The following is a 27611-nucleotide window of genomic DNA, read 5'->3' as shown; positions in this document are numbered from 1 at the left end:
ACCATAATTGAGAAAGTTGAAGCTAACAAGTCATAAAGGCTGTTTCAGTGGACAGAGGAACAACGATGCCAGAATTTCAGGGCATTTTTCCATGTAAATCAGAGGTTAGATACTTCAAACTTTTCAAAACACCTCCTGGTCCAAGTGATCCCTACTCAATACTCAAGGCATTGCTAGAACTAAAGCCCACTCAGATATCCAAGGTATCCAAACATCTTTCTTGTTTGAAAGAACAAACGTTTTACTCTCACAACCCGAGCCAGCAGCTAATTACAGAACTGCGCCTTTCCCACTGTTACTTTTCGCTACCTCATACAAGAGTTTGTGCAGGGTTACCACAACAGTGTTGCACTAGAAGGTGATCCCCGCCCCGGGGCGGCTGCCGTCAAACAACTCGGAGACCTGAGGGCAATACTAAACTTCACGGATCGCCAGACGACAGAGGACTGCTCAGCACTTGCTTTCAGATTTTTATTTTCTTTTGGTGGATCAATGCCTAGAACATTCCCAGAAATTCTGAACACATTAAAATGCAAAGTTCAGGTGTCACTAAGGGTAACCAAAGAAATTAACGAATATTGGGAGCACGGCCAGTCCACTCAGCCAAAAATATATTAAGATCTTCATATGTAAAAGAATGTAACATTTTTAGATTAAAGTTTTCTTGGGGACTTTTTGTGTTATAATTCACACGAGAGTTGCAGACAGAAGACAGAGGACCAAACAAAAATCAAATATTTCCTATGGATAATCATATTTTACCACAACTTGTCATTTTTTTAATATGATGCAAATAGAAAGGTAAGAAACTTTAATGTTTTAAGTAAGTTTCCAGTACCTTTAGGAGATCCAGAGAGTGAAGATTTGTATTTAGTTCTAAATATGATATTTATGATGGAGAATGCCTAAAAGAAAAAACAGAGTTAGCATTTTGCTTCCTAAAGGCACAAAAAAATCTTGTGTAGAGAATCTCTCACCCTGCACTGAGTTTGCCTCATCTATTTGATCACGAGGACTTGTATGACCCTTCCATTACCACTGACAAACTGTTCAACTCAGCTGTTTTTCCAAGCAGAATTTCCAACCTGATCCAAGAATCTTCCTTGCTCTTTTCCCAGCCCCAAGTGATGTTTGTTTCTCACCCAAGCAGTGGAATCTCACAATAGTGCTATTTGCAGAATTACAAGAGTCACTTGCCAATTTTCCTTCTGTAGTGGGGTTTCCTTTCTGTAGTGAAGTTCTTCCTAAGAGCCCTAGAGATCAGCTCCCAAAATTAGACTCAGACTTTCATTCACAAAGCTAAACCAAAAGCAAGCCACAAACTGAGAAACTCTGGTAGTTACTAATCGCAGAAAATGATAAAAATTCTACCTTTTGGCTACATTTCCAATCTAGTGATTTCACTCACAAATAGGCTAAAACCATTTCAGAACAAAATTATCTCAGTGCTGCATATGAAACCTGTCACTGCAAGGACTGTTCTAAATGGAAATCAAAACCTATTTTATTCTGCTTACAAATATAGCACAAAGTGTTTAATCCTCCTTTTCCATGCCTAAGCCAACTGCCTGCAGATGCCAGCAACACCATTCCCAGCCACAAAATGGGGGAGAGCCCAATCTTGATCCGGGTTAGAAGAGGACAGAGCTCCTGAATTTACTTCAGACAGGCATTTCAAACTCTCAGGTTGACTCCTAGGACTGTGAGCAGTTCTGCTGCTGGACCAAGGAGGATGCAGAGCCTGAACCAGGCTGGCAGCACACCTGGTGTTTACCAACAGGAGAGTGAAGAGGGAACACAAGAGGATTACACTCAGCTCAACTCCTCTTCTACAGGGTTTTCTGGAGGCTAAACTAAGCATCTGAAAAACAAGGAAATGCATCATATTTGCAGGCAGGGTCAAGACCAAGTTGCACAAAGACAAGAGAATTTTCTCCCCCAGCCATTCCTGGTAGCCCTGCCAAGAACGAACCCCTCCACCTCAGCAGAACAAGCCCAAGGGGCTGTGCAGACACTGCCCGCTGGTCACCATGGCACAGACACCACTGATGGGCACCAGCAGAGTGGAGAAGAGTTACAACCAAGAGCACTTCCTAGCACAAGCTGACGCTGCCAGCCCTCCCCATCCTGAGATGCAGCAGTAAGAACCAGCCCGAGCGAGGGCTGCACTAGTCCTGCTCTGCACTCAGACACTGAGCCCTCAGCTGGAGCCCTGCACCCACTGGGGACCAGGCTCCAGGCAGAAGCAAAGGAGGAAAAGCCCAAAACACTCCCTTCAGAGAAATATAACCTACAGGAAAAGTGCTAAAATACCTGAACTTGTGTGTTCTGAAGAGGAGAGGGCTGGCTGGGGCCTGAGAACCAGCAGTTCACCTACTTGAAAGGATTTTGGAGTGGAAAAGAACAATGTGTTCTTTATGGTTAAAGTGACAGAACGAGAGGCAATGGGCTTAAAACGCATCAAGAAAAGCGTTCCTGGCAGCCACCCTGAAGTGTCCTGCTCTGGTGGCAGAGGGTTCCCCCACTGGGGCAAGCTGCAAGTCCCTGTCACACCTGTCACACCCTGGGGGCTGTCACCCTGGCGCACCTGCCTCTGCAGAGGCTGGACAGAGCCTCTGGGGCTGCGTTCCCGGCGCTGCTCACACCCCTGTGCACCTGGCCCAGCACGCTCCTGCCTCTTATCCAGGGACACCAGGGCCTGGCTGCTGTCAGACAACAGCCTGGCAGCACAGCACGGCACGTGGGTCCTGCCACAGGCTGGCCCTCAGCTCCGAGAGCCACCTGCAAATACAAGAGACTGAACCCCGGCAGGGACAGCCTCCCTCCCTGTCAGGACCAGCACTCAGAAAGGCGCCCTGCTCCTCAGCAGGGGCAGCCTCGGGAGCCTGCAGATCCTGGCACTCTCCTTGTGGCCCTTGCTAGGAACCAGCCGTGTCCCCATTCCCACCCTGGGAGCACACACTCCCCCCTCTGCTCCACCAGCACCTGGCAGAGCAGCCCCAGAAGCAGGACAAATGCCAGATACAGCCATCAACTATTGTGAGGCACAAAAAATAAATATCCACAAACTCTAGGAGATTTGTTGAGATGCTGTTACCTAAAATACCTTTGAAAAACCCACATTAGGGGAGCTTTGTAACATACAGCATAAAATTCTCAAGCTGCTGCAACAGTGTTTAACAGCATCTATTTACAACTGGAAAGTCTCACTATAAATTGATAAACAATGACTACATTTTACAGAATTAAGCTATCTGCACAAAATGTAAAATATTGGGTGAACAATGTTTTCTTCTTAGATAAATCTTCTGCAACATTTCTGCAAGACAGGGTCCTTCCCAAAAGTAACACTGTAGAAAAAGATGCTGCCCTTTTTGGTAAGGGCACAAACACGAAATGTTATGCAAAGTAGTGTGGGAGCCAAGATATGGATTATTAATAAGAGAAGAAAAGCTAAAACTTGAAAGTAACAGCTGAATGAAAAGAGGGACCTACCAAACATACACATAAACCAGACAGTTCCAAACAAAGCAAACTGACAAACCAGAAAGTGATATAGTGAATAAACACCTAACTGATACTTCTAGCTCAATTAGTGTTGTGACAAAACAGTTCACGGGTTTTGGCTTTTTCCCTGCAGCAGAACAGGTCACAGAACCCACAGACACTGCTGAGAGCCAGCATGCCCAGATCTCCTGCACTGTCCTGGGGCATCTGTAGCACCTCTAGTGAAATAACCAACACTGGCAAAGAGCCTGGCCAAAGGAGCCAGGAAAAGGGCTTTTGGAATGTTCACTTGTCTCCAAAATAAAGCTGCTGCTCTTCAGGAAGATCGGAAAGGCACAAAGCAATTTCCAGCTTTGCTCTGACTTTGTACAGTCATATATCACTTCAAATTTATTTCAACCTATGAATAATGATGCTACAAAACACATTTTGACTGACTTTACTGATAGTGCAAAAATGATTCATGATGTTATGAAAAACTCTGAACAGAATGGCTGCTTAAAATAACAACATAAAAAGGAATTGTTTCTTGCACGCATCCTTTTAGAACAGCTTGGAAATAAGTTTGTGATACAACTTCAGGAAATAGAAAATATAGTAAAAGATTCAGCCCCTGGGCTTTTTACATTCTCATCAAGATGTGACAGACCTTGAGTGAATCTCTGTAAAAGTCAGAATACACATTTGTTGCACGTATGAAATAATCAACAGACAAAGCAGAAATCACTTTATTACAACGCACCCATAGCTGCATAATCAGAACTCAAATTTTCATGTCCACTAGTTTTAAAAAAACAAACTCAAAACATTGTCTCCACTTTGAGCAAGGGAACTGTGCAGTACACTTGCACGTTCTAGTTAGAAGAAACAAGATTTTATAAATATACCATTCCAAAAGCAGACCACAGACTTCATTCAGATATTTTAGTTCACTAATATATGTGTCTATATGCATATATATACACACCTAGCCTTCACTGACATTCCAAAGGATGTTCCTCCCAGGTCCGCCCTAAACCTGCTGGAAAAGTAACAACAACAATACCCAGCAGATGAATACATCATAAAAACGGCTCTGGCACTTCGAGGTCCAGCATCCCCGGACAGACAGCCCAAAACTGCGCTGCCTGCAGCCAGACAGCAGCCGGGGAAGCCGTACACGGGACTTGTTGCTTTACACCCCGGGAAAAACAGGCACAAGTGATCCTGGAGAGCGCCGGCTGCCAGCGCCGCTGGGAGCGAGGGGAAAGCCGGGGTTGCCCGTTCAGCCGTGCCAGGAGGGGCTGGCGCTGTCCCCGCTGCGGCCCCGGCCGGCTGGCTCGGCACTTCGGTACCGCCGCCTCGGCCCGGGAGGATGGTGGGCTCTGGGCGCTGGGCTCTGGACACTCGGCGGGCGCGGCCGCAGCCGCGTCCCGGGGCCCGGCAGCCGAACGGGCTCCGCTGCCCCGGCCCCTGCGCCGGGAGCCGCCGCTGCCGCCCCGGAGCCGCACCGGGGACGGCGGGCGGAGGGCAGCGAGCACCTCCCGCCCCCGAGAGCGCTGCCACCGCTGCGGGAGGCGCGGAGCGCCGCTGTCACGGCCCGCCCGGCGGCGGCAGCGCCGCCAGCCCCGACACTTCCCCGCAGGTCGGGGCCGCGGGCGCCAGTGCCGGGCCCATCGCGGTCCGGTCCCCGCTCCCGCCGGGGCGGTCTCCCGGCCCCGCAGAAGCGGGCACAGCCCGGCCGTGCGCGGGATGAGCCCCGGGCCGGGAATGGGCACAGGGCGAGCCCCGGACGCGCAGGGCGTTCCGGGCCGCCCCTCCCCACGGCCCCGGCCCCAGCCCCGGCTCCGGCCCGGAGCGGGCCCGCCAGGCCCCGCCGCCCCCGCCCTTGGCCCTGCCAGGCTCGGGCCGCCCGCGCCCCCTCACCTGCGCTGGGCTCGGCTCCGGGCCGGGGCGGGCGGGGGGTCGCTCAGTCCATGGGCCGGGCGGGACCGGCGGGGCGGCACAGGGCAAACACCAAAGAGAATGAGCGGGGCGGTGCGGCCCGCCGGAACTGACGGCAACGCGCCGGGGGCCGGGCCTCCGCACAGCCAATCGGAAGCAAGCGAGCCCCCAGAGACCCCGCCCCTCACCCCGCTCCTGGCCAATGGACGCGCCGCCTTGCCGGGAGCACCGCCTCCTCCGCGGCGACTACGAGTCCCAGCGTGCTCCGCGCGAGCTGCAGAGAGAGATGGGGGAGATAGAAACTACAACTCCCGGCGTGCCCTGCGCGGAGCCGGGGGTCAAGCGGCGCCGCTGCGTCACCGTCGCTTCCGGCCTCGCCCCGTCCGTACCGGCCCCGTCCGTTCCGGCCCCGCCCGGCCCGGTGCCCGCCCGGAGAGCGGCCGCGCTCCATCAGACTGGTGTTCTCCTCGCATCTGTGCGTTCCGGGAAAAGAAACGTGAGGCGAGCGGGCGCAGCCGCTGCCGGGGCGGTCACCCAGCGGGGCCAGCGCTGGAGGGAGCGCGGATGTCACCAACGCACCCACAGATGAGCATTTAACCAAAACCTCACATTTCAAACCACGGGTGGGAAAGACCCACAAGTAATCCCACGTAGTCCCGGTAGAGCTGCCGGAGCCAGTGGACAGACGCGGCCCAGCAGGCTCCAGCCCCGGGTGCACAGCTGCACACAGCTGGCAGGAGCACTCCGGGACTCGAGCTGTGCCTCCGAAAGCCCGGCCTGGCAGCCGGGTGCCCCCTGAGAACACAGGCTCAGGCATTACCGGCTCACTCCAAGAGCCGCGAGCAGGAGCGTGCCCGACGGCCCCAGGCCTCATCAGTGCCTTGATGAGAACACCCGAGTCACACCTACCTCCAAGGTCACTGTTTCAGCTTCAACAGAGCAGGAAAATCCCACCTGCAGCCTGATGCCTGCTCCCAGGGAAGACACCTGCCCTCAGGGCCTGCCACTGACAGGACCTGTTCCAGAGCACCTGTGCCTGCTGGTGAGCAGCCAGAGTGACAGCAGCTCTGCTCTTCTCCCGAAGTTTTACATTTGCTCTGTATGATCCTACAATGCACCTAAACTATTATGTAAAGAAAAGCCCTCACAGTCCCACTATTTCATATTCTATTCTAAGTGTAAAACATCTTTTTTTAAAACAACTATATTCTTCTGAAACAGTAAGACCACAGTGACAGGCATTTTAAACAAGTACTTCTTATTTATTCACAATTCAGATAAAGTTTAAGGAAAGACAAAAGAAATACAAAGGACAACATTAAAATGAAAAGGAATTTTAGTGACTGAAGTGAGTTTCTACAGCCAGGGCTCTCCACACATTTCCAAATATTATCCAAACAATGCAGATGCAGATTTCAAATCAATCCCGTAACAAAACCGCTATGACTATTCCCTTTGAAATTAACTGGGAATGGAAGTTAGCCACCTTTATCTATGAGTACACAAACCATCAAATTCTTCACTCTCAGCTTAAAGCCACACCTATCTTTTACAAGATGGAATCTGCAATACAATTTCAAGCAGCTTTTTCATTTTGTCTGAGCTCTGCTATAAAAACGTCAGTGTCGACCTTCTGCATAACAAACCAGCTTTTGATCTTGCTTGTGGAGCCTCTGCAGCTCAGAGCAGACTGACACTCGCAGCCTGGAGGTATCCTTGGAGATACTGCAATGCTTCTGCGTTCAGGCTGGTGCTCAGCATGGACAGAACCTGAGGTACAGGGGAGCAGAGGTGTCAGTGAGTGCAAAGTGAACCCCCAGCTGCCCTCACCCGCAGTACGAAGCCAGACACAGAGCAGCAGTCACCCATGGGGAAAGCAGCAGGCAGCCTTTACTTATCAAAATCTCAGGGAAAACAAACATGCTGTGGACTAAAAGAGTTAATTGTACACTCACTTTGTCTAATTTTAAATGAGCTGCCTGAATTCGACAAATGCATGCAACCAATCAAACTCAAGACACATATGAGTTATAGACCATCAAGTGTGTAAATTTTCTTTTTAAAAATGGCACATTTAAGCTCATTGCAAAATTATGTGCTGTGAAAATAAAGCCTTTCTAAGGATCCTAAGGAAAAACCTTACGAAAGCTTCATTATTCCAATGAAGAATAAAACACAGGCACGATCTTGCATTCTAGTTATGACCTACTTCATTTTGCTGATTATCAAACATCAGCAAACAGACCCATTCTCACAAAGGCATTTCCTCTGTGCACAATGCAGCATCAGCATGCAAGTGCACAAGTCACCTACCCTGCCTGGGCACGCTGTAGACAGTTTGTGGAGAGACTGTGCCAGATGGATTCTAGGATTGTTCACCATTTGACCTACAGGATCGTGTTCTTTCTTCCCAGCAAAGGCTAGCTGGGAGAATGCAGTCTGATAGCCTGGAGTATCTTCTATGTCAATGAAGTGTTCCTCGTCAGGGATTGTGTCATCCTCAGGCAACTCAAAGAGGCCAATGAGGGCCTGCAGCAAAGGAATCCTGGGAGCAAAGAGGGGAGGGCAAAATTGGAGTGCTTAGAATATGTTAGGACAGGCTCAAGTTATTTGGAACCCCTTATAATTTAGCCTTTGCAGGTACTTGATTGGCTACTGAAATTGTAAATGCCCAAGGTGTGCTGGACCAGAAGAATTGTGGGTCTGAATATTTTACAGGCATAATGTGGGTACTCCTACCAACAGCATGAGCAATGTAGGTATTTATCAGCTCAAATTGTCGTGAAACCTGAAAAGAGCAATGATTTTCCAGATCACAACTTTTCTCTGAGCATATTAAAAACAAAGTTCTAGTTCGGGGATCTAGTATGGGATCCAGTGATTGTCATCAAATTCAAACTACCAGGCATGCTGGACTGCTGCACTGGTTGGCAATCAAACTTCCCTGCTGGCTTTCCCCAGAATTCCACTCTCAAGCTAAGATATTACAGTTTCTCTGCCAGGTTATAAATATGCTCAGGTCTCCTGACTAGAAGACCTGTAAGTCAAAACTGGGCCTAGCTTTTCAGAAAGAATACAAGCTGGAGGAAAGCAGTGTATTTCCCTAAATGCAGGTCCAACTAGCCAAATCTGCTACCTCCATCAAAAACATCTCAAACCACTTCGGTCATCCTCTCTGAAAATACAGTTTATTTGCTGAGAAACAGAAGCAGGATGAAAGGCCTAAAACAGCCCTGTGGGTCTGAGGAGATCACCAAGGAATTTCCTACAAGGATGTATTTTGGTCTGAGCTCCCATTTTCAGTAACTCCAACAGCCTCACTAGCACATCCTGAAGAAGTGTGGTACCTACCACAGTTTGGTGTACTCTGTGTCCATCATGGGAGGACATTCTGTTAATATTTTTGTAATGCCAACAGCACAGATTTTCTTTTCAACTTGTCCAGACACTTTCTGGATTTCAGGAATTATAATTTTCTCCAACACCATTCCAAACATCCTATGGTGGCATTGAGAGAAAAAGTATTAGAAAGCCTCATCAGCCTTATAGTGACAAAAGAGAATCAGAAACAATATGAATCACTAGGGAATAGAAACCAGATAATTTGTTAAGATGCTGCCCTGTTGTAGTAGCCATTTGTACATACAAACTTTTCACAAATGATAACAACTAAAAGCATCAATCTTTCCTTTTTATAACCTTCTTACATTAGTAACTTCACTGAATTATCAGTGAGGAACTGTGGTCAGAAATTCAGAAAAAAAGACAACTTTCTAGACAAATAAATGAACCACATTAAGAGAAACATTTGACCACTCAAATTAGTGATAAATGTAGTCTGATAGTCTAGCTAAACAGACAACTCTTTCTTTCTTCAAAAGATAAAAATAACACAGCCATATTAAATATAATCCAAACAAACAAAACATACTAACTTTGGCTGTATGCTGTCAAATATTTCTTGCAGAGCTAATGCCCCATATCTTACACAATACAAGTTAATGAAGACAAGGAAACCTGCAACAAGAAAAAGACAAAGTAAAACTTAACATGAAAACAAAAGAATAGCTTTAGAGTCAGCAGCAAAATATATGCCAGGTTTTTCAAGGGGATAGAAATGGCAGTCTTTATACATGTTCAGTTTAAGTGAAGTACGTGAACTTGCTGCCTTGAAATTTGTGTAAAAACTCAGCTTTTTACATACCACAACACAAAAACAAGGTGGTACAACAAGACAAGAGTTATTCCTTTTTCCCCTTATAGCAGTTATAAAAAGGCGTTTGAAAACCCATTTGCAAATTTTTTTTTTCAGATCAGGAACCAAAGAAACTCTTCCAAAAACTTTACTTTTAGCAGAAAACTTCACACAATGCAGACTCTGAGGTGAGGTATGAGCCCCTTTGCATAGGGTGCAGTATACCAAAAGCACCACTTCAGCTTTATTTGTGGAAGACCATTATAAGCAAATTTATCATTCTTGTTCCTATCAGATGGCATTAACCAGATTTTATAGGGCTAAGTAATGGACACTGCATAATTTGGGTAGCAACAGTATCATGAAAATAATTTATTAACTATGGCAATCTTCTTGCGACAGCATGAATAACCAGAATGTGTACTGCAATTATCTGTCACAGCTTTGCCAGTTTAACATAAAACCTTATCAATAAATTTAGTCATACTAAAGCCAAAATGACACAAGCATGGAATATTTCACAGCACTAACACACAACTACAGGTAACTACAGGACGTGTGGTCAGTATTGCTGTGCTGCATGAGAGGAAAAGTCTGCTGCTATTGGTTGGAGATTAAATGGAGACATTTTCAATAACGACACCAGACACTCGGAAAGGAAGAGAAATACCCAAGTCTTGTTCATTATTTTAATTCCATTCCCTCACTTTCATGAAGTAAGTGTCACCTGCTATGGTGACTGCCCCATACACCCCTCTTTATGACAAATAATTTGCACAAGTCCCAAGAGTCAGCACAGTCCCTCCGTGCGCGTATCCGCGGGGCACGACAGGACTCTTGTTCTGCACAGCTGCACCTCTGAACTGCTGCTGTCACCAGAGCTTTCCACACAGTGAGGAACTTACTTTTGATGAACTTTGTTGTTTTGGAATTTTGAAGTCTTTGGAATAGCAGAATGAAGATCTGTTTCCTGTACTGGTCAACTGATTCACTGGAAATTTAAAAGGATAGTTATTCAATTCACACTGGGATTTTACTAATGTCACTTCACAGAAAACATATATAGGACTGTTCAAATCTATCTGACTGAAAAATGTGATGTTTTCAGTTGTTAAAAATTAGTATTGGGCATGTTCACACACTTCATAATTAAAGCCTACAGAAGTTAGCTTTAAATGTAATTTCAGCTCATACTCACGGAGGCATATGCTCAATGATACTGTTTAGAAGATAGAACCCTTGATGATCATTAGCTTTAGAGGCAATCAGCTTCTGGAACACACCTAACAATCCAGGCTGCAAGAAAAGGAAATATAAAATCATTAGACCACACTTCTTCATATGTGACCCTACCAGAAAATTGACCATTACCATTTAAGGCATACACCAAGGCAAAAGCCTTCATAACCTAAGCCAGGATTCAATTTTTATGGTTCAGGCCAAGGAAGACACATTTTGGCTTCTTCTCACTCTTCTCAAGACTGTTCTGAACAGAACCTGAGAGTTCTCATTATGCACATGTTTAACATGAGGCAAACAAGACAGGAAAACTGTGGAAACTTACCTGCTTGCAAGAACTAAAAGCAGGAATTTTTCATCTCAGCTGACAAAAGCAGAACAGCCTACAATTCACCTTATCCATGTAATAGAAAAGAACCGAAAAAGCTACATTCAGAGTATTAGTCTGTCTTTGTAAGTAAGCACCAAACTCTGCACAAATCCAGCTGTTTGCTGGAGTTCCTCACAATCTGGAACCTCAGATCACCATGTCTCCAGGCCAAACTGTGACTCTGCCCCAGAACTCACGATTTTGTCGGCGGCAGCACTGGCGATGGTGCTGGCACCCCGCTCCAGGTAAGCCTGCAGGAGCCTGACCAGAGGGGGAATGTTTCCTGTCCTTTCCCAGAGAACTGGCTGGAGCAGATGGGGAAACAATGCCATATAAGATGATGGGATTTCATTTTTATGCATTTCTAGAAGTAGTGACATCACTTGAAACACATAGGGAATGAACTCTGGAAGAGAAACGATAACATTTACAAAGTCAGACAACATGGTCACTGTCAGTTCCCAGAAACCACATAACTATGGATTGAACCCACAATTTTGATATTATCACTAAGATTTCAATAAATAAAACTCTGAAGAAACATACCTTCCCAAATGTAATTATTCCAAAAATTAGCAAGCTTTGCATCTATACACTTTCCATTTCCTCTACCCATTAATGTTTCAGAGCATAAAAAACAAACTACTAGAAAAAAGGCAATAGAATTAAGAATAATATTAAGAGGCTTTGGAGTAGTGATTGCTAGATATTTTAAGAATGCAATTTAAAATAAGTGAATGCTGTTGACGTACCCTATGGAACAATCAAAACACTTTTAGACTGTAAAAATATTGTTTCTCCCCTTGAATTTCCTGTGCTACAAAAAGCGTGCCATAAGGTAAATCCTAGAAGCCAACCCCAGTGGAGAGAGCACAGGCACTCACTGATTGTCCTTACCTTGCACATCATTCTGCAGGATCTCTGTGAACACCAGGAACAAAGCCTCCTCAAAGCTCCCCACTGCCTCTGGGTTTGCCTTGCACGTTATCCTTATCGACAAGCAGATTGACTCAAACATATAATGGTTAAAGTGAGGTTTGCTGGGATTCTGAAAACAAGTTATAAACAGATAAATCAACCCAAACTTGCAGACAAGTCACTTATTTCGCTAAATATATATTTTTTTCAACTGAAGACTAAATAAAGTAGCATTTCAGAGTAGGGATACTTGTAACTTATGCATTAATATACATAAATTGGTTCTGAAATTAATTCCATAAAGGTGAGGGTTTTTTTGTAACAAGTGTTTTTCAGAAGCTCTATATAAACTACCAAACAGTTAAAATATCACAGAACAAAAACCAGAAAAAGATTATTTTCCCATCTTTCAAGTGTCCAGTCAATTCTCTATTGAATACTCCTTATAAGCTGCATCTGAGTTTAAACTGTACAGAGTAGTTTTCTGTACAATCAATGAAGGTATTCTAAGGTATTCCCTATTGTCAATGGTTAAGAATTTGACAAGTCTAAATAAAAACCTAAGAGAATTTTACCCACCAAAAGCAGAAGGGCAATTTATTTAATTCAATCCCACACTTCAATGCCAATTATTATTAGCTTCAGAAGTTTCATGAGCAAAGAATACAGGAGTTGTGATAAAACCAATTATTGTACTGGTGGCCTCTGCACAAGCAAGCATTTATACTACAACAAACTAGCATTGCAGAAAGAGCTGTATGCTGCTCTTCATATGCTGCTTCTAAATTTCAGATGAGAGCCAGAAGAATGATCTGAGAATATGTTCTAAAAGGAAGTCAGTACCTCACTGGAATGCTGTTTCAAATTAGTTGCATCAGAAAATATGGAACTATTTAGAGTATTCTAACAGAACACCACCAACAGGACATAAGTCCTCAGCAAGACTGCTCTAAAAGGTAAAAGGTGACCCTTTTGCTCGGTTCCTTTACCTTACTGACAGCCAGCAGTTTCTGTGTGAGCTGGGTGATGACAGAAGGGATGTATGGAATTATGGACTCCTGCAGCAGAGAAAAACTCCTCATGATGGCTGCAAAGAAATGGAAAATTTTAGCTTCTGAAGACAAAATACACTGCCACTCAACATATGCCTAGATCCTTCACCTTTTACTGTTAAAATAGGATCCCAAGAAATTAGGTACAGAACAAAGAGCACCTGCTGCAAGAACATTCCATCTGTAATCGTGACAAAGCATGAAACAAACCCTCCTTATTCTCATTCTAGAGATGAACATAGGAGATCAAGTAACTTTACAGAGGCCATCACTTGTCCTGGGCAAGTCTCAGACCTCAGCATCTCCTTAGCCATGATCAGATCTATCTTTTCACTAGCCATGACCACATGTCCCCCCCATGACCAGACTGCTCAGATCTTCCCCTGACACTGTCCAGGGAGTTGTCCTGACTACAAGACTACCATTTGAGAAATAACTTAGTACCATTATGTTTAGTGTTTCTCTTTGGTACCCTAAGTTTAGTTGAAGATGACTTGACACAGCTTGATAAGTAACTGCAGCTCTTCAACACATTTGCATAAAATAGGTTTTGCAAATAAAAATGTCAGGAACCTGTAACTGTAAGCCTTTACCTCAAGTTAACCAAGTTATTCTTATATTGCAGGACTCATTAGGCATTTACCTTTCATAATGTATTCATTTTCAGATGAGCCAGGAAGTGTCAGAGCTTTGAAAAGGTTTGTTAACAGCACTTCTACAAACGGTGCCATTTCTGCAGCTGTAATGCTGTTAAATGAAACACAGCTCTTTAATGATGAGAGTCACAAACTTCAAGCCTTATACAATACCATTGTATATGACTCAAAGGATGTCCTACAGATATTTCTCATCCTTAATATGCAAAATCTATTAGCAATGAATTTATTTCTGCTTGGAAACTTACAGAGTAGCATTATTTGTCCCTCTCATGGTAAACAGTCTTTCAAGAGCATGGGCTGCATAGGTATGGACCACAATACTTTCTGCTTGGAGATGATTGATTAAGAGGGGAATAGACACCAGCAGTTGTTCTTTTGGTACCTACAAAAGTATAGCAACAAATCGTAAGTATGCTAAAAAATACAGATGGTTCAACTCTAGAGCACAGCCAAGCTCATCAGTGACACACAAAGCTTGGCAGAGGGAGGTATCTTGGGAGGCTCCTCCTGTTACTCCTTCACATCTTGACAACCAGGAGGTACCTACTTCTGTCATAGCTCATATACTGCCCCTGAACACCAGTGGTACATTGGATTAGCAGTAAGTGCAGACAACCCTAATGTATATTTCCCTTTCCATTTTACTTTGTCTTAATAGGTAATTAAAAATATCAAGGTTTAAAAAAAACAATATCACATATATTTCATAAGAAATTAATAAAGGTAATCCAGAATTTAGAATAATATGCAACATATTTTCTCACCCTATCTCATGAATCAGAAAAGATTGAGGACAAAACTGCCGTACTCTGTAACAACTACTGCAATGATACAAGCAATCAAGGGTATTTGGACTAACACTGACTTGGAAACGTCTGAGTGTGTCACAGAATTAAGCAGCTAAGATATTCAGTGTTCCCACAGCATATGGACAGCATATAGACTACATGTTAATTGGATATTTATAACAATATCATTTACTTTCTAAACTAAAAATTCAGCATGAAGTGTTGTATATGACTATCAAGCACCTGTTGAGTTAGCATATGGCCAAGTGCGATAAATTAGGCTTGGCAAGTATAAAGCAACAACCTACAATATGTTTTTCCATAAGAGTGAAAGAAAAACTTACTTGGTTTCTAAAAATCATGATATATTTGATACCATCTGCTTTTAGCACAGGGAATTCATTCACTGAAATAGAAAAATATGCAAACTTCGTTGATACTCCTCATACAAATGTGATTACTGAACATGTACTATATATACAAGTGACACTTGACACTACATAATAATTTTCCCCTGTAGAAAATAATACAATGTTTTTCTACATTTCTTAGTTCCTGCACTTTTGTACGGGCACTGTTAGAATATCAGTTTTAGGTACAAATCACATCCCAGTACCATTAAAACTACAGTCCAGCTCAGATGAAATTCACCTTCTGGTTTCAATTTCAGCAGCCTTCAATTACACATTTTGAGACAACCCACTATGCTTCAGCTGTAGTAAGATAATTGTTAAAGTGTAAAATAAACCACAGGGTTTAAATCTAGACATCCACAACCTCATAAATAGGGCCTCAGTATTTTAACTTCTCAGGGCTTTGTAGAGCATAGAAGTTTACCATAAGGTCTCAAATACTGAAATCAAATTACTTTGATTCAACAAGTTTAAGCACGTAGCTGACAGCAACCATGTGTATACATGCCCTGAACTTGCAGGGAGCAGGTAGTAAGGTGCCAATCCACCTTGCCCTAAGAGCTCCTTCACTGCTGGCCAAACAAAAATGAATTACTCTGTGCCAGGTGTTAAGAGCCCATCTCAGAGATTCTGCTGATAAAGGAGTGCTTGAGACTTCACAAACAATGGTCACTGTCAGGGTTATGATACATCACAAAAACGCCCTACCAAAATTAACTTACCAGTAGCAGACTTTAAGTCAGGTTGAATGTGATTCACAAAGAATTCTGTCAGATTAACAAGCTCATTGGCCTGTGTTATGCCATGCTGGAAGAAGTAAAAAACAACTCTTATTTTTATATGCTGACATATAAGCTGCTAGTTTTCTTACTAATTTTAAAAAATTACTATTAGTTTTCTCTTACAAAAAACGCAACCTTTTTTTAAACCAGGATTTTTAGATGGAGATTTTTCAATGAAGTATTCAAAATTAGTCCATATTTGCCATTAAATAGCATAGAAAAAGAAACAAACTTTGTAGTTTCCCAAATGCTACCAGACTGGTTCCCGTTACACATCACTAACAACTGCTGGGCAGCAGTATACATATGGCTTCAGCAAAATTTGCTGAGAACTTTCAGCAAAATTGCATGAAATGATGTACACATTTTACTATGTTTGCCTCAAATCTGTCTTGTAAAGACACTGAGATTTGAACAGTAACAGCATTTAAAATATCTAGTAGTACATCTAAACTTGTTTCATAGGACATTCAATACAATGCTCCTGTTTCCAAATACAGGTTAGCCCAGCTGTGCTTCCTCAGTGTCTCCACCCTATCAGCAAGTAATGAGATCCGCTTCCAGCCATCATTAGCATTCACATGTCATTCACAAATCCAACATTCAAGTAGCAGAAAATATTGGGAAATTTTAAGAACTCCAAGAGTCATTTAAATTCCTTTTAGTCTGCTTAACACGTCTGATCATCTTCTGTAAGGCTCTATTTGCCTTCCATGGCTTCCAGAGTGCCTCAGGACTACTCAGAGCTCAGAGGCTCCAGAGCTGAGGCAGTTTTGTTTCTTTGTCTGGCTGGATCCCACATGCCAGTCAGGCCAGCCACAGGGCCACACTGTGCCCCACCTGCCTGAAGGTCAGATGGCACCAACTGTGATAGGATCATTTAAAAGGCAGCTTTTCATCTCATCAACATGAACTACTCCACACAGTTATTCCCTTTCTGAAGCAGCTGAAATGAACAGCAGGCCTCATATGCACTGTAATATCTGAATGCAGCCAGGTTGCAATGAATAAAATGTACAAGTACCTTCTGTGTCTGAGCTTTGGATGCCAAAGATGTTACAAGGTAAATAGCTGCATCTTTGTGCTTCCAGTTAACAGATGGATTCTTTGCATACTCTTGCAGCATAGAATTAACATATCCAGAAAAAATCCCTGTTACAGGTCCTTCAAAAAACTTGCACAAGCCTCTGACCAGATCACAAGCTGCTCTGCGCCTGGTGTCAATATCTGCATGAGAACCAAAGACTCTTAGGATACGAGAAAGCAGACAGCTTTTCATATTAATAAACAAAATAATCAAAACAGTAACAGCTTCTCAAGTTACAGCCACACCCCATGTTAATTATTGCAACCTTCCACACTGCTGTGTAAGAACACCGGTAAGCCTTTTATTTACTGTCACAACTGGACTACTTGTACACCAAGGAGAAGGGACACCTGCCCCCGAGCAGTGGCAGCAGGCATGCAGGGGGGCTGGTACTGCCTGGACATCAGGCACCCAAAAGGTACTGGCTCTGGCTGCGAGGGAGCTCATTTTTGCCCTGGTGGCCCATTTGGTGCTGTGTTTGCACCAATGACTGAAGCTGCTGGTAACACCCAGGGTTTGGCTGCTGCTGAAGAGCACTGTCACAGTATCAGGGCTTCCTCTTCCTCCTGCTTTGCCTTCCCAGCAAGTAGTTTAGGGCAGGCAAGGAGCTGGGAGGGGACAACCTGGGTAGCTAATCCAAACTGACCAGCAGGACATTCCAAGCTGTATGACATGTTCAACAATAAAAACCGAGGAGGGCGGCTCTGGGGGAAGTAGCCATTGCTCAGGGACAGTCTGGGCAAAAGTCTGCCTGTGGGCAATGGTGAGTCACTAACTTCTCTTCCCTTTCCTTACTCTTTCTTTCGCCTGAACTGTCTTTATCCATGAGTCTTCTCACTTTCACCCCTCTTTCTCTTGCCTCCATCAGACTGCAGCAGGCTGGAGCACAAGCCAGCTATTGGCCCACCACATCTGACAGTACATTTTCGTAAAAAACTTCACAAATACCTAAAATGCAGCCAATCCTGGATAAGAATGATGTTTTCCTGAAAAAAGTTCAAAAATGTTTCCTCCAGTTTTCTCCTCCACTGCAAGCATACAGTAATCTCTTCAATCTATTACAAAATGCCATCAGTTCCAAAGTGCTGTCAGTGAACTGCTGGTGGTGCAGCCCTGTCACACAGAGCCAGGTTTGGCTCACTCAGGCTCTGGCCTGGCTGCAGAGCACAGCCTCCCCCAGCACTCCAGCAGCTGGGCTGGCACAGCTGTGTCCCAGGGCAGGCACTGCTTTGAACACATGCCACGTCCCAGCCTGGCTGCTGGCCAGCTGGCCCAAGCACAGCTTGTGCGCAACCCCAGGCAGAATTTCAGCCTCAACATCAAGAGTCTCTCCCTGTTACTTACAACTCCATACATAGGAACTAAATACACAACTGGCTACTACTCAGCATTGACTTATAGGCTGTCCTTGCTGAAATGAGACTGTTGGCAGTGCAGAAGACATACCAATCCAATTAAGGAAAAAGCCCTATAAAAACATTGTTCAAACCAGACAGACACTGTGACAAACTTATTGTGACAGTAGGCTTGATCACAGAAGGGATAAAATCCAGCTGGGGATGGTGTGTGGAAACCTTCTCAATTTCAAAATGAAGTTATAAAAGCTTCAGTAAATTGCTTCAGCTCTTTAGAGCTATATTTAAAGACCAAGTATTCTTAGTATAAATCTGTGGATTACCAGATCCTTCCAAATCCCTTCTTATATACTCTTCAGAATTATCTTCAAATGCTTCTTCATCAGCCGCTGAAAATACAAAATACAAAACGGAAGTTGAAGTAGTGAAATCTCTGGTTTTTATAGTAAAACGGTATATTCATTATCAACTTGTTATTTTTTCCAAGGACCTTTCTATAACATTAACTAACGAGAAATATCCAGCCAGATTATTCTGTTTAGCTTCTGTCCCACAAATTAGTCTTTCATACTCATGGGCTGATATATTAATTCTAAGAAAAACCTCAACACATATTCAACACCAGGTGTATTTGAAGAGGCTTTCAGGGTCATAGACTTAAGAGAGAGAAGCTTCTTATCACTGCAATATATTTTCACTGTATTTTAAATATAGGATCAGTATGATCATCAAAACCTGGAGAACTAAACATTTGGTAGGCCTGATATTCCTGCATTCCTGCCTATTTAGGCTCCTTGAATTACTCAGATACTCACTTTAATTGTAGAAATGTATTGGTGGCACATGACCTAGACTTCCTCCACTGGGATTTCAACATGAAAAGTTAGGTATATTCATACAACTCTACAAAGCCCACAGGACAGCAATCTGCTGCAGAAACTTGGGTTTGAATCTAGCACTAAGGTACACAAGAGGGAATCCTCAATTCTTAGTCCTGCAAAGCAACATGTCATGATAATTAGTTAGATTTTTGTTAAGTTTTTCAAAATTTAAGTCTCAAAAAATTACCTCTAAATTCCATATTGGGAACAATAACTTTTTCACAGATGCTCGTCAATGTATTCTGGTCTTCAAACAGATGCTTGTAATGTGGTCTCTCGCAAACTGAGGCCAGAAACTGGATCGCGTTACTGACCAGCTACAGCACCACAAACAGAAGGCAAAACTTTACCACGACTGAATCATTTATGATTTATTATAAAACTTGACAAGATCAGATTTTAGCAACTCACCAAGTCATACTTCACTTCCTGGCCAGTTGTGACTAACAGATTCCAGATTGCTGTTACAAAACGTGGCAGGTAGGGCTGGAATTCTTCATCATATTTTTGAGCATATAAAGCAGCATTATCACAAATTTGTGATTTCAAGAGCTCCAGCAATCCAGCTTCCTCTTCATCCTCACATAAAACAAAACTAAGAACTTAAACATCCAAATATCAACACTACTTAAACATTAGATATATCAATGTATTTACATTAAATATTTACATCACCATTTTACCATGTCCTAAACAGGTGAAAGAAATCCCTCTCACTGTCCCTAGAACTACTGTATTTTGCTGATCTGTACCCAAACTGCTTTTCAAGTTAGAAATCATACCTACATTTCATATCAGGTACTGTGTACTTGAAAACAGGCACAGTAATTCACACAAAATTAATTTACAAATGTAATACAAAAAAGACAACACAAGGCAATGAAAAATACACTTAGAAGCCACTACATCATGATTCTTTAATTGGAGTAGCTGTAGAAGTTCCTTCCCTTTCCCCAGATCACAGATGTTCATGGAGCCACAATGTGAACTGGGAAATTGAACTGGAATTAAAAAAAACAACTCAACCAAACACCACCCCAGTTCTGTCTGCCCCTCTTCCCTCCACCCTAACTTTTCAGCTTTACTGCCTGTCCCAGTTCAGCTGCATCAGTGCTTGTGCTGGGAGTGGCCCACAGACACAAGACAAAAGAGCACCAAAGCTTCTTTTAGCAGAAGGGTAACTAGAGCACAACATACACTCAATATGCCTCCCTATGTGTTGTCAAGAAATTTATAGAGTTGTTTTGGATCCACCAAGTGGCAAACTATTGTGCTGTGATGATGTGATGATGGAAGACATCACCACTTAAAATGCAGAAAACACGCACAAAAACAACTGGAGCTTTGCTGACCTGGTATCAGCTTTCACCAGTGAAATTACTGATTCGTTAACTAGACCAAGACAGCAAATACTGAAGTACTGAAGAGATGCCCTGCCCTCTATGTTCAATTGTTTCAAGTTCTTTAAGATACCCTGTTTTCTAGAACCAGCTGACAGATACAGAAAACCTGAGCCCTGTGATGCTAATGGTCAGGTCACTACAGCAGCCGTTCTTAAAAGAATCAACTCAGTGATGACTACTGGTAATTTGATTTCTGCGCACAGCTGGGTACACCTGTAACTGTCATATAGCTTGAAGAACTGAACCTCAAATTCCTTAGACAGTGGAGCAACTTCTCCTAAACTCCATTTTCTTGCAGTCATTCCACTCCTTGCCCCACAAAAAAACACTGCATTGTTCAGAATTAGACCTAAGCTGTCAATCCACCCTCTCCCCTACAGATGCAAACCAGGTGGTTTATGCAGTACTTACATCAGTCTGCAAGAGTTTATTATCTAAAGTTAAAAGGCTATGAAAGTTTGTCATCCATGTTTCCATGTTATCTTCAAAAAACTCAGGAAGATCCTGTGAAAGAAAAGCATATATCTACATTTTAATTTCTGGCTGCACTGCTTAGATAACATACCTACACTGGAAGTAGTGCATTCACCTTATAATCTACTGAGAGACAGTAACCTGTGGAAAACAATCTTCAAATTGAAACAGTGCCCCTCCCTCCTCCCAAACAAAAACTCTTCTGGCAGAGCCCTGGAGTACAACTAGTTCCAAATAAACTAGTTGCTTAGACTCTAAACAGCTCACATTTTTATAATGAATGAGCCTTATCACCTCTCACTTTCAGAACAAGAGAGTGCAAGTCTTTTTTAACTCCAGCTGATTCTTCTGCCCCCTATGGAAGAGCAGCCCAAGGAATCCAGGCACAATCACACTTCACAGGCTTGCGTTCATGTTGAGACACTAAATAAATGTCACCTCAGCAAGGGAGCTTTACCATTTCCCATAGAGCACACGTAGTAATGTCCAAAATGTAGATCTGATTTCAAACCCAGACAGCCCACAGTGCTCCCAGAATTACTGCTCCTACAGTGCCACAGAGCTACACGTAATGGACTCCTACCTACACAACCAGCTCCTGCCAGAAAAAGCACATTTATAAAGGGAGTACAGTGAATAGAAACTCAGGCACTGGCCTCCTGCCTCTCCCAGCTCCTACTCAGAGGCCCCACACAACACCTCCTTGAAGCAGTGCCAGCTCAGACTCTCTTGAACTTTTGCTTACAAAGGCCCAAGCTAACGTCTTAAATAACCCTTCCTCACTGTACTTTTACTTCAGCAGATGCACGGGTGATTTTTTTTTTTGCCATAAAGCATGGCCTTAAAGGCCGCCTCAAATAATTTCTATAGTACCAGATTCCTCAGAACAAAGCAAAACTATCCCAAGAACAAGGAGATTCACCTGAAAATTTAAACTGTAGAACAGCTTCGCAATTAGAATGAGAGAAGAAAAGAGAACCTTCAGGGCACTGGCATCATTTGCATGCGTGCTGCAAAGTTCAATAGTTGCCTAGAAAAAGACGCAAGATTGTCAAGTACAAAACCCACACCAACAAAAAATATTGAAAAGTGTCACGGAATGTTTTTTTTTTAAACCAGAATATATGGTTATTTTTCATCCTCTTATCAGTCTTGTTAGGTCTCATTTCATGCCTTGAATTTAAACCCCTTTAAGAGTTTTGAACAACAATTCTTGAGTTTTAATATTAGAGGTATCCACAGCAAGCAATTCAGAACATGAAACTTGTTTTAGAAATGACTCAACAAGAAATACCTTAAAGAGATTTGTCAAGGGAAGAGCAAAGGCATCAAGAACAAGCTTGATCTCTGTCCATAATTCATTTGACTTAAATTCATGGCGGTACCTGACAAGTAAGAGAGAAACACATGAAAAATAGAATAGTTTACATTTATTACCAAATTAATTCACACAGAATTTTGTTTTGTGCTGAACCTTGGAAAAAATACTGTAAAGTAAACAAGAACTAAGCAACATGATTCAAAACCCTGCCGGGAGTACAATTTGATAACTACTTAAAAGATGTATGTAGAAGTCACAACTATAGACTTCTGTAAATGTCCAAAATGAAGTCTAAAACATGCCAGCTGAACAGAACTTTTACCATCCATACACAAACACCCTTATTTGCAGTACCTTTTAAATAGAGAGTGAGCGGTGCGCAGAACCCCATTGATGACGTGGAAATCTCCGCTCTGGAAGCGATTCACCATTTCTGTCAGCAGGTCTGGCCACTTCTGAGGGAAGTCTTCCCGCCCAATAATACTGATGGCATCACTTAACTGCAACAGAAACGGAGCTTCACTGACAGAAGCAGCACGCAGCAGTTGTGCCAGATGCTGCCAACACCCCAGAAAATCCTGGTTATTCTCGTCCGATTCAAAAATCACTGGATTAAATTATCTACTACTTTCCACACAAATACAAAAATCTCACCTTAAGCTTATACAATCTTACCTTCTAGAATTGCTGTTTAACTGCCTAATGTTAGAACTTAGCTATAAGATTACACAATAATCATATTAAAGAAATGTTAAAGTAGGTAGAAATACCTGTAACAATATCCTCAAAGTTATTTGGATAAGGTTGAGCTCACTGGTAAGGGAACTGAGCTCTGCCAATAACCATAGCCTCTAGACATGCTTAGAATATTCCCGAAGTTTCATGGATACAACCAGGAATGACATATTACCTGCTTTTGAATTTGTTCTGGGCTGCTAAGCATCAAGGGCACTATGTTGGCTTTAATGGCTATTCTGTCCGATTCACATATTTTGTTTGGTTCATCCTCAACCTAAAATGAAAACAATAAATTAAGTTATGGGCATATGGGCATTCTCCAGGCAATGAGAGATAATCAGCATTTCAGAGACCAACTGTTTATACTGATTTATGTAACTATTACCATGCTGAAGAACCTAAGAAGCAAACCTGTTAGAGACACTGCCTTCAATGAATCTGGAACAGCAGTATCTGAAAAAAGCTGAAAGAAATAATATCCTTCTGTAAAACTTTGAAGAAATTTTTTTCTCTTCCCTAAAGGTAACTTTTCAGGTCAGCAATTGAGCAGCAGGGAAGGTGGGTGCACATGGCAATAAAATCCCCACATTTAACCCAGTCTCCTCTTCCACCACACCAAACAGCACCTCTGCCAACCCCACAAACTGATTTTGTGTGAGCTGTCTCGAGCCATCCTTTCTAGAGACCGTACATGAAGGTGCAAGTTACACAGTCAAAACCCTAACATTGACTTTAAGTTATCTAACCAGTTCAAAAGACCAATCAGCTCCAAGTCCAGTCAGTCAGCAGTGCAGAGTGGTAGAAAATTGCAAAGCTGCTACTAAAAAAATAAAATAATGAGGTGGCTTGTCCCAGCCCAGTCACATTATCTGTAATGACAGCACTGAAGTTCAGAGACCTAGAAATCATCCAGCAATTAAAAGAGAAAAGTACCTCTGGGGAGACACTCAATCTGGAGATACCTTAAACCTGATGGTACCACTACCCTTCTCACACCCCTTTTACCATCTTTCCACACACTTAAATCAAAAGTTAGCAATTTCAAAAGTTCAACGTATGCTTATCTATACCATCAGTCACAAATGGGGTTCCCCCAGGCTCAGTACTGGGGCCAGTACTGATTAATATCTTTACTCATGATCTGGATGAGAGGATCAAGGGCTCCCTCAGTAGGTTCACAGATGACACTGAGTTGGGTGGGATGTGGATCTGCTTATTGTACCTTAAAAGGATAATTAGTTCTTAACACATCCTCACTAGAATACCTACAATTCTCCAGTTCCTTTTAATATAATTCTTGAACGTTACAGATGCACAAACTTTGATGACATTTTCCTGTGATTTCTCCAGCAGCGTTAAGAGTAACAGCGGATAGTTCTGGCTTCCTTCCACAGATTCAAGGAACTTTTCCGCTGTAAGGGAATACACTGCGGTTAGCAAAAGCTCAGTTGCTTTCTCTAATGGGAATCCTATGATTCCTCAAATGTCTGTTTAAAATACCCAACACAAACACTTCCCAGAGCTTCACAGGAACATGTCTGACAAAAGTTATCGCAGCTTCTTTGCTCCCCAGCTCCTCAGCGCTCCTGCTGTCAACAACAGCTCTGGATCCCCAGCAGGATGAGGAAATACTGCCTCCTCACCCTTGGAAAAGCCACAACCTAAGAGAAGTACATCCTCACTTGTTGGGAACAGCAGCACTGTTTCAAATAACAACAGTGCAAAAAAAAAAAAAGCAAGAATACAGAAAAACAAAATCACAAAAAGCAGATAAAATTATTTCTATTTATATCTACCCTTCATTAGTTTTTTCTGGGTTTCATTTTAAAAGGATACTGAGAAGTTCTGTAAAGAGGTTATTGCATAAATATCCACTGCAGTTTGCTACACAGAGACAGGAGAGACAAAAAGAAACAGAACTTTTTTTGTTCTCAATCATGAGAATCACTTACCAGGACGCCTTATGGCAGGATCTGGATCTAGTGTTTTCTTTAGATATTCAGTTAAAGTTTGTAAATTGGCATCACTGAGCTCCATTTTGGCAGAACCTAAAACCCACAAGTAGTTTTGTTACAACCAGAGATCAGAAAATCTATCCCAAAGCCACCCATCTAAAACCAGATCCCACAGAAGCAACAGCAGCTCTTTGGGACAATAGCTCACAAGCACAGTGCCAACCGGGTGCACCAGGCACAGCAAACATCCCAGCTCTCAAGCTACAGGCAGCTGCTAGTGTCTGGTTTATGGACCCCAAAGTCCAGAAAAGGCTTACGCATCCCACAGACACGAACAGGTACAGCCAAAAGATGATGTCCTGCCCTTTCAGGACAACAGGAATTTGGCTCTGCTTTTGTTCTGCTGCCAGCCCCAGAAACTGCTCCTGACTGAAACAGCTGAACAGTCCTGCCCTACATAATCGTAAACAAAACAATTCAAAGGGTGTTGAAGAGTCAAAGCTTTTACAAAAAATCAAAACCTCCTTATAAAAGAAAAATCTCAAAAGAAAATATTTCTTTTAAAAAGAGACAAAAGACTGTTCAAAGCCAGTTAGTTTATCCTTCCTGTAAAATTAGTTCAGACTAGGGTGGAGGCTAATTTAAATGCAACACTTTTTACAGAATAATTCTGCAATAAGTCCATATCGCTCCTCTCTAGTAATTCTCCCACACATATTTTTATATTTACTTCACACCTGCACTGGAATAATTAAAATTACAGCAATACAATGACAGTTAAGATGTGCTTTAATGGAGATGCTCCTCTGGACATCATCATCAATCCTGCCCGTCCTTCCCACCACCAGCAGCACAGTTCACTCCCTACAAAGGTTATCAGGAAACAAATGTTTCGATTTTTCCTCTGGAGTTTCTATTTAGTAAAATTGACTGAAATTTACCTGTCCCGTGCTGATCACCAGCACAAGAAACAGTTCTGTGTAAGCATGCTTGCAAAGGCAGTGAGTTTTAATAACGCATTTTTTATGTCAGTTATGGCATCTATATAATTTTAAAAGACAGCAGCAGTATCCTCTTAAATTAAATTAATGTTAATAAGCAAATCAGATCCTAACATATTTTGCAAGAAGTAAAAATCTACCTGAACAGTTCTCTCCCATGTTCCCCTGTGCTTTTGGGGTTTACTTGTCCATAGTCTTGTTCACCAATTCACACCCACCAATATATTTTGACCTGTTACCTACACATGCTTATCTCCTTCTCTTCCTCTAGCTCTTCATATTTGTTTTCCAGTATGAAAAACATTGGTGGTACTTTAGCTGGAGTGATATGATGCTTTGTGTTGGGCTGTACCATGTGTCTGGAGAAAAGGCCTCAGAAAACTCATAAAGTGTGCTTAACAAATCACCAACTTTAGTCAAATTAATGCAGCTCACTTACAAAGAAACCCAAACCTAGCAGAACGCGGCCGTGCCCCTGGGGCTCGGACCGGGAAGCGCTTCACCCAAGTGCAACCCTCATCCAGCACTGCTCGAACACCTCCCAGCGCCGAACAACGTTCAGGAGCCAGATCCGACGGGAAAAGCCATCCTGGCAGCGCTCTGAGGACCCCGGGGGCATTTCCCTCTTCCCCAAAGCGCGGGCCTGGGACAGCAGCGCCAGGGCCGGCAGCAGCGGGACAGGCCCCGCGCTCCCGCCCGCGAACCGCGGGGCCAGGCCGTGCCGGAGCAGCCCGCGACTCCGCGGCGGGGACCGGCCCCGCGCCCTCCCGCGGCCCGCCGGGCCGTTCACACGCGGAAGGGTCGGGGGCGGCTCCTTCCGTCCCGGCGCCGGACCGCGCCTGCTCCACTCGGGCAGCCTCCTGCGGCGAGGAGAGCGCCGCGCCGGGCCAGGCCGGGTCCGGGGGCGGGCGAGACTCCGGGCGGCCCCAGACCCCTCAGACTAACTCGGTCCCTCCCCTCGCGGCAGCCCGGACTGACAGCTGCCGCAGCCAATGAGGGGCGCGGGCTGTACAGGCCCAGCGGCCTTGGACCAATCGCAGGCCGCGAGAGGCGGGCGGAAGGGCCCAGCATGGTGCGCTGCGCCTGTGGCCGCGCCGCGGGCCCAGCGCCGAGCGCAGCGCGGAGTTGGCGCGCGGGCGGCCGCGGTGCCGCCGGGGCACGGGGCCGCCCCAGCCCTATCGCCCTGCGGGGCAGCGCGTCCCGGCCTTACCTGGCGGCTCCCCCCCGGCGGCAGCGGCGGCGGCGCCCGAGCGCTCCGGCTGAGCTTCACATTCAAACCGCCGGGCGAGGGCGCGGCGGCGGCTGCGTGACCGCATCGCGCGGGGCGGTGACACCGCGCTGCGGTCCGGCCAATCAGCGCCCGCGTCGACCCCGGGCGCGCCGCCGGCAGCCAATCCGCGCCGCGCTCAATGGGCGGCGGCCAATGGCTGGGCCCTTCCCACAAGGCCCCGCGGCGCCTCTCGTAGCGCGGCGGCCTCCCCCGCCCCGAGCCCCGGACGGGGGCGAGCGGGGCCGGGGACTGCGGGGCCGGGCCGGAGCGCCGGGACGGG

The 27611-nt window shown here is 44.2% G+C and overlaps 2 protein-coding genes across 8 annotated transcripts in view; both read right to left on the bottom strand.

Annotated features, from left to right (window-relative positions):
- Window positions 1-5550, bottom strand: part of STAU1 (staufen double-stranded RNA binding protein 1) — a 28290-nt gene extending 22740 nt beyond the window's left edge. For 4 of the 7 annotated variants that reach the window (XM_030963209.1, XM_030963208.1, XM_030963211.1 and 1 more), the window contains exon 1: window positions 5413-5544. The gene's annotated coding sequence lies outside the window, so the exon portion shown is untranslated. Of the gene's footprint in view, window positions 1-838; window positions 906-4474; window positions 4529-5412 lie in introns of all 7 variants that reach the window. The other 3 variants (XM_030963206.1, XM_030963207.1, XM_030963212.1) reach the window with 3 other exon arrangements.
- A 1121-nt stretch (window positions 5551-6671) lies between these two features.
- On the bottom strand, window positions 6672-27388 carry CSE1L (chromosome segregation 1 like). Its single transcript, XM_030963337.1, has 25 exons — window positions 27272-27388; window positions 25058-25153; window positions 24375-24517; window positions 23278-23379; window positions 22722-22867; window positions 22341-22431; window positions 21969-22076; window positions 20984-21076; window positions 19581-19748; window positions 19357-19486; window positions 18612-18677; window positions 16871-17073; window positions 15787-15871; window positions 14996-15057; window positions 14109-14245; window positions 13848-13951; window positions 13142-13239; window positions 12132-12282; window positions 11432-11640; window positions 10824-10921; window positions 10531-10616; window positions 9366-9447; window positions 8782-8928; window positions 7744-7975; window positions 6672-7200 (listed from the first exon to the last, which is right to left on the bottom strand). The coding sequence occupies exons 1-25, from the start codon at window positions 27375-27377 to the stop codon at window positions 7111-7113; spliced, it is 3033 nt and encodes a 1010-aa protein (XP_030819197.1). The 5' UTR covers window positions 27378-27388; the 3' UTR covers window positions 6672-7110.
- Window positions 27389-27611: the final 223 nt, after the last annotated feature.

Source organism: Camarhynchus parvulus, chromosome 20, assembly GCF_901933205.1.
Source record: "Camarhynchus parvulus chromosome 20, STF_HiC, whole genome shotgun sequence".
Classification (NCBI taxonomy): Eukaryota; Metazoa; Chordata; class Aves; order Passeriformes; family Thraupidae; genus Camarhynchus; species Camarhynchus parvulus.
Note: the sequence above shows the minus strand (reverse complement) of the source record. Positions and strands in the feature narration are given on the sequence as shown.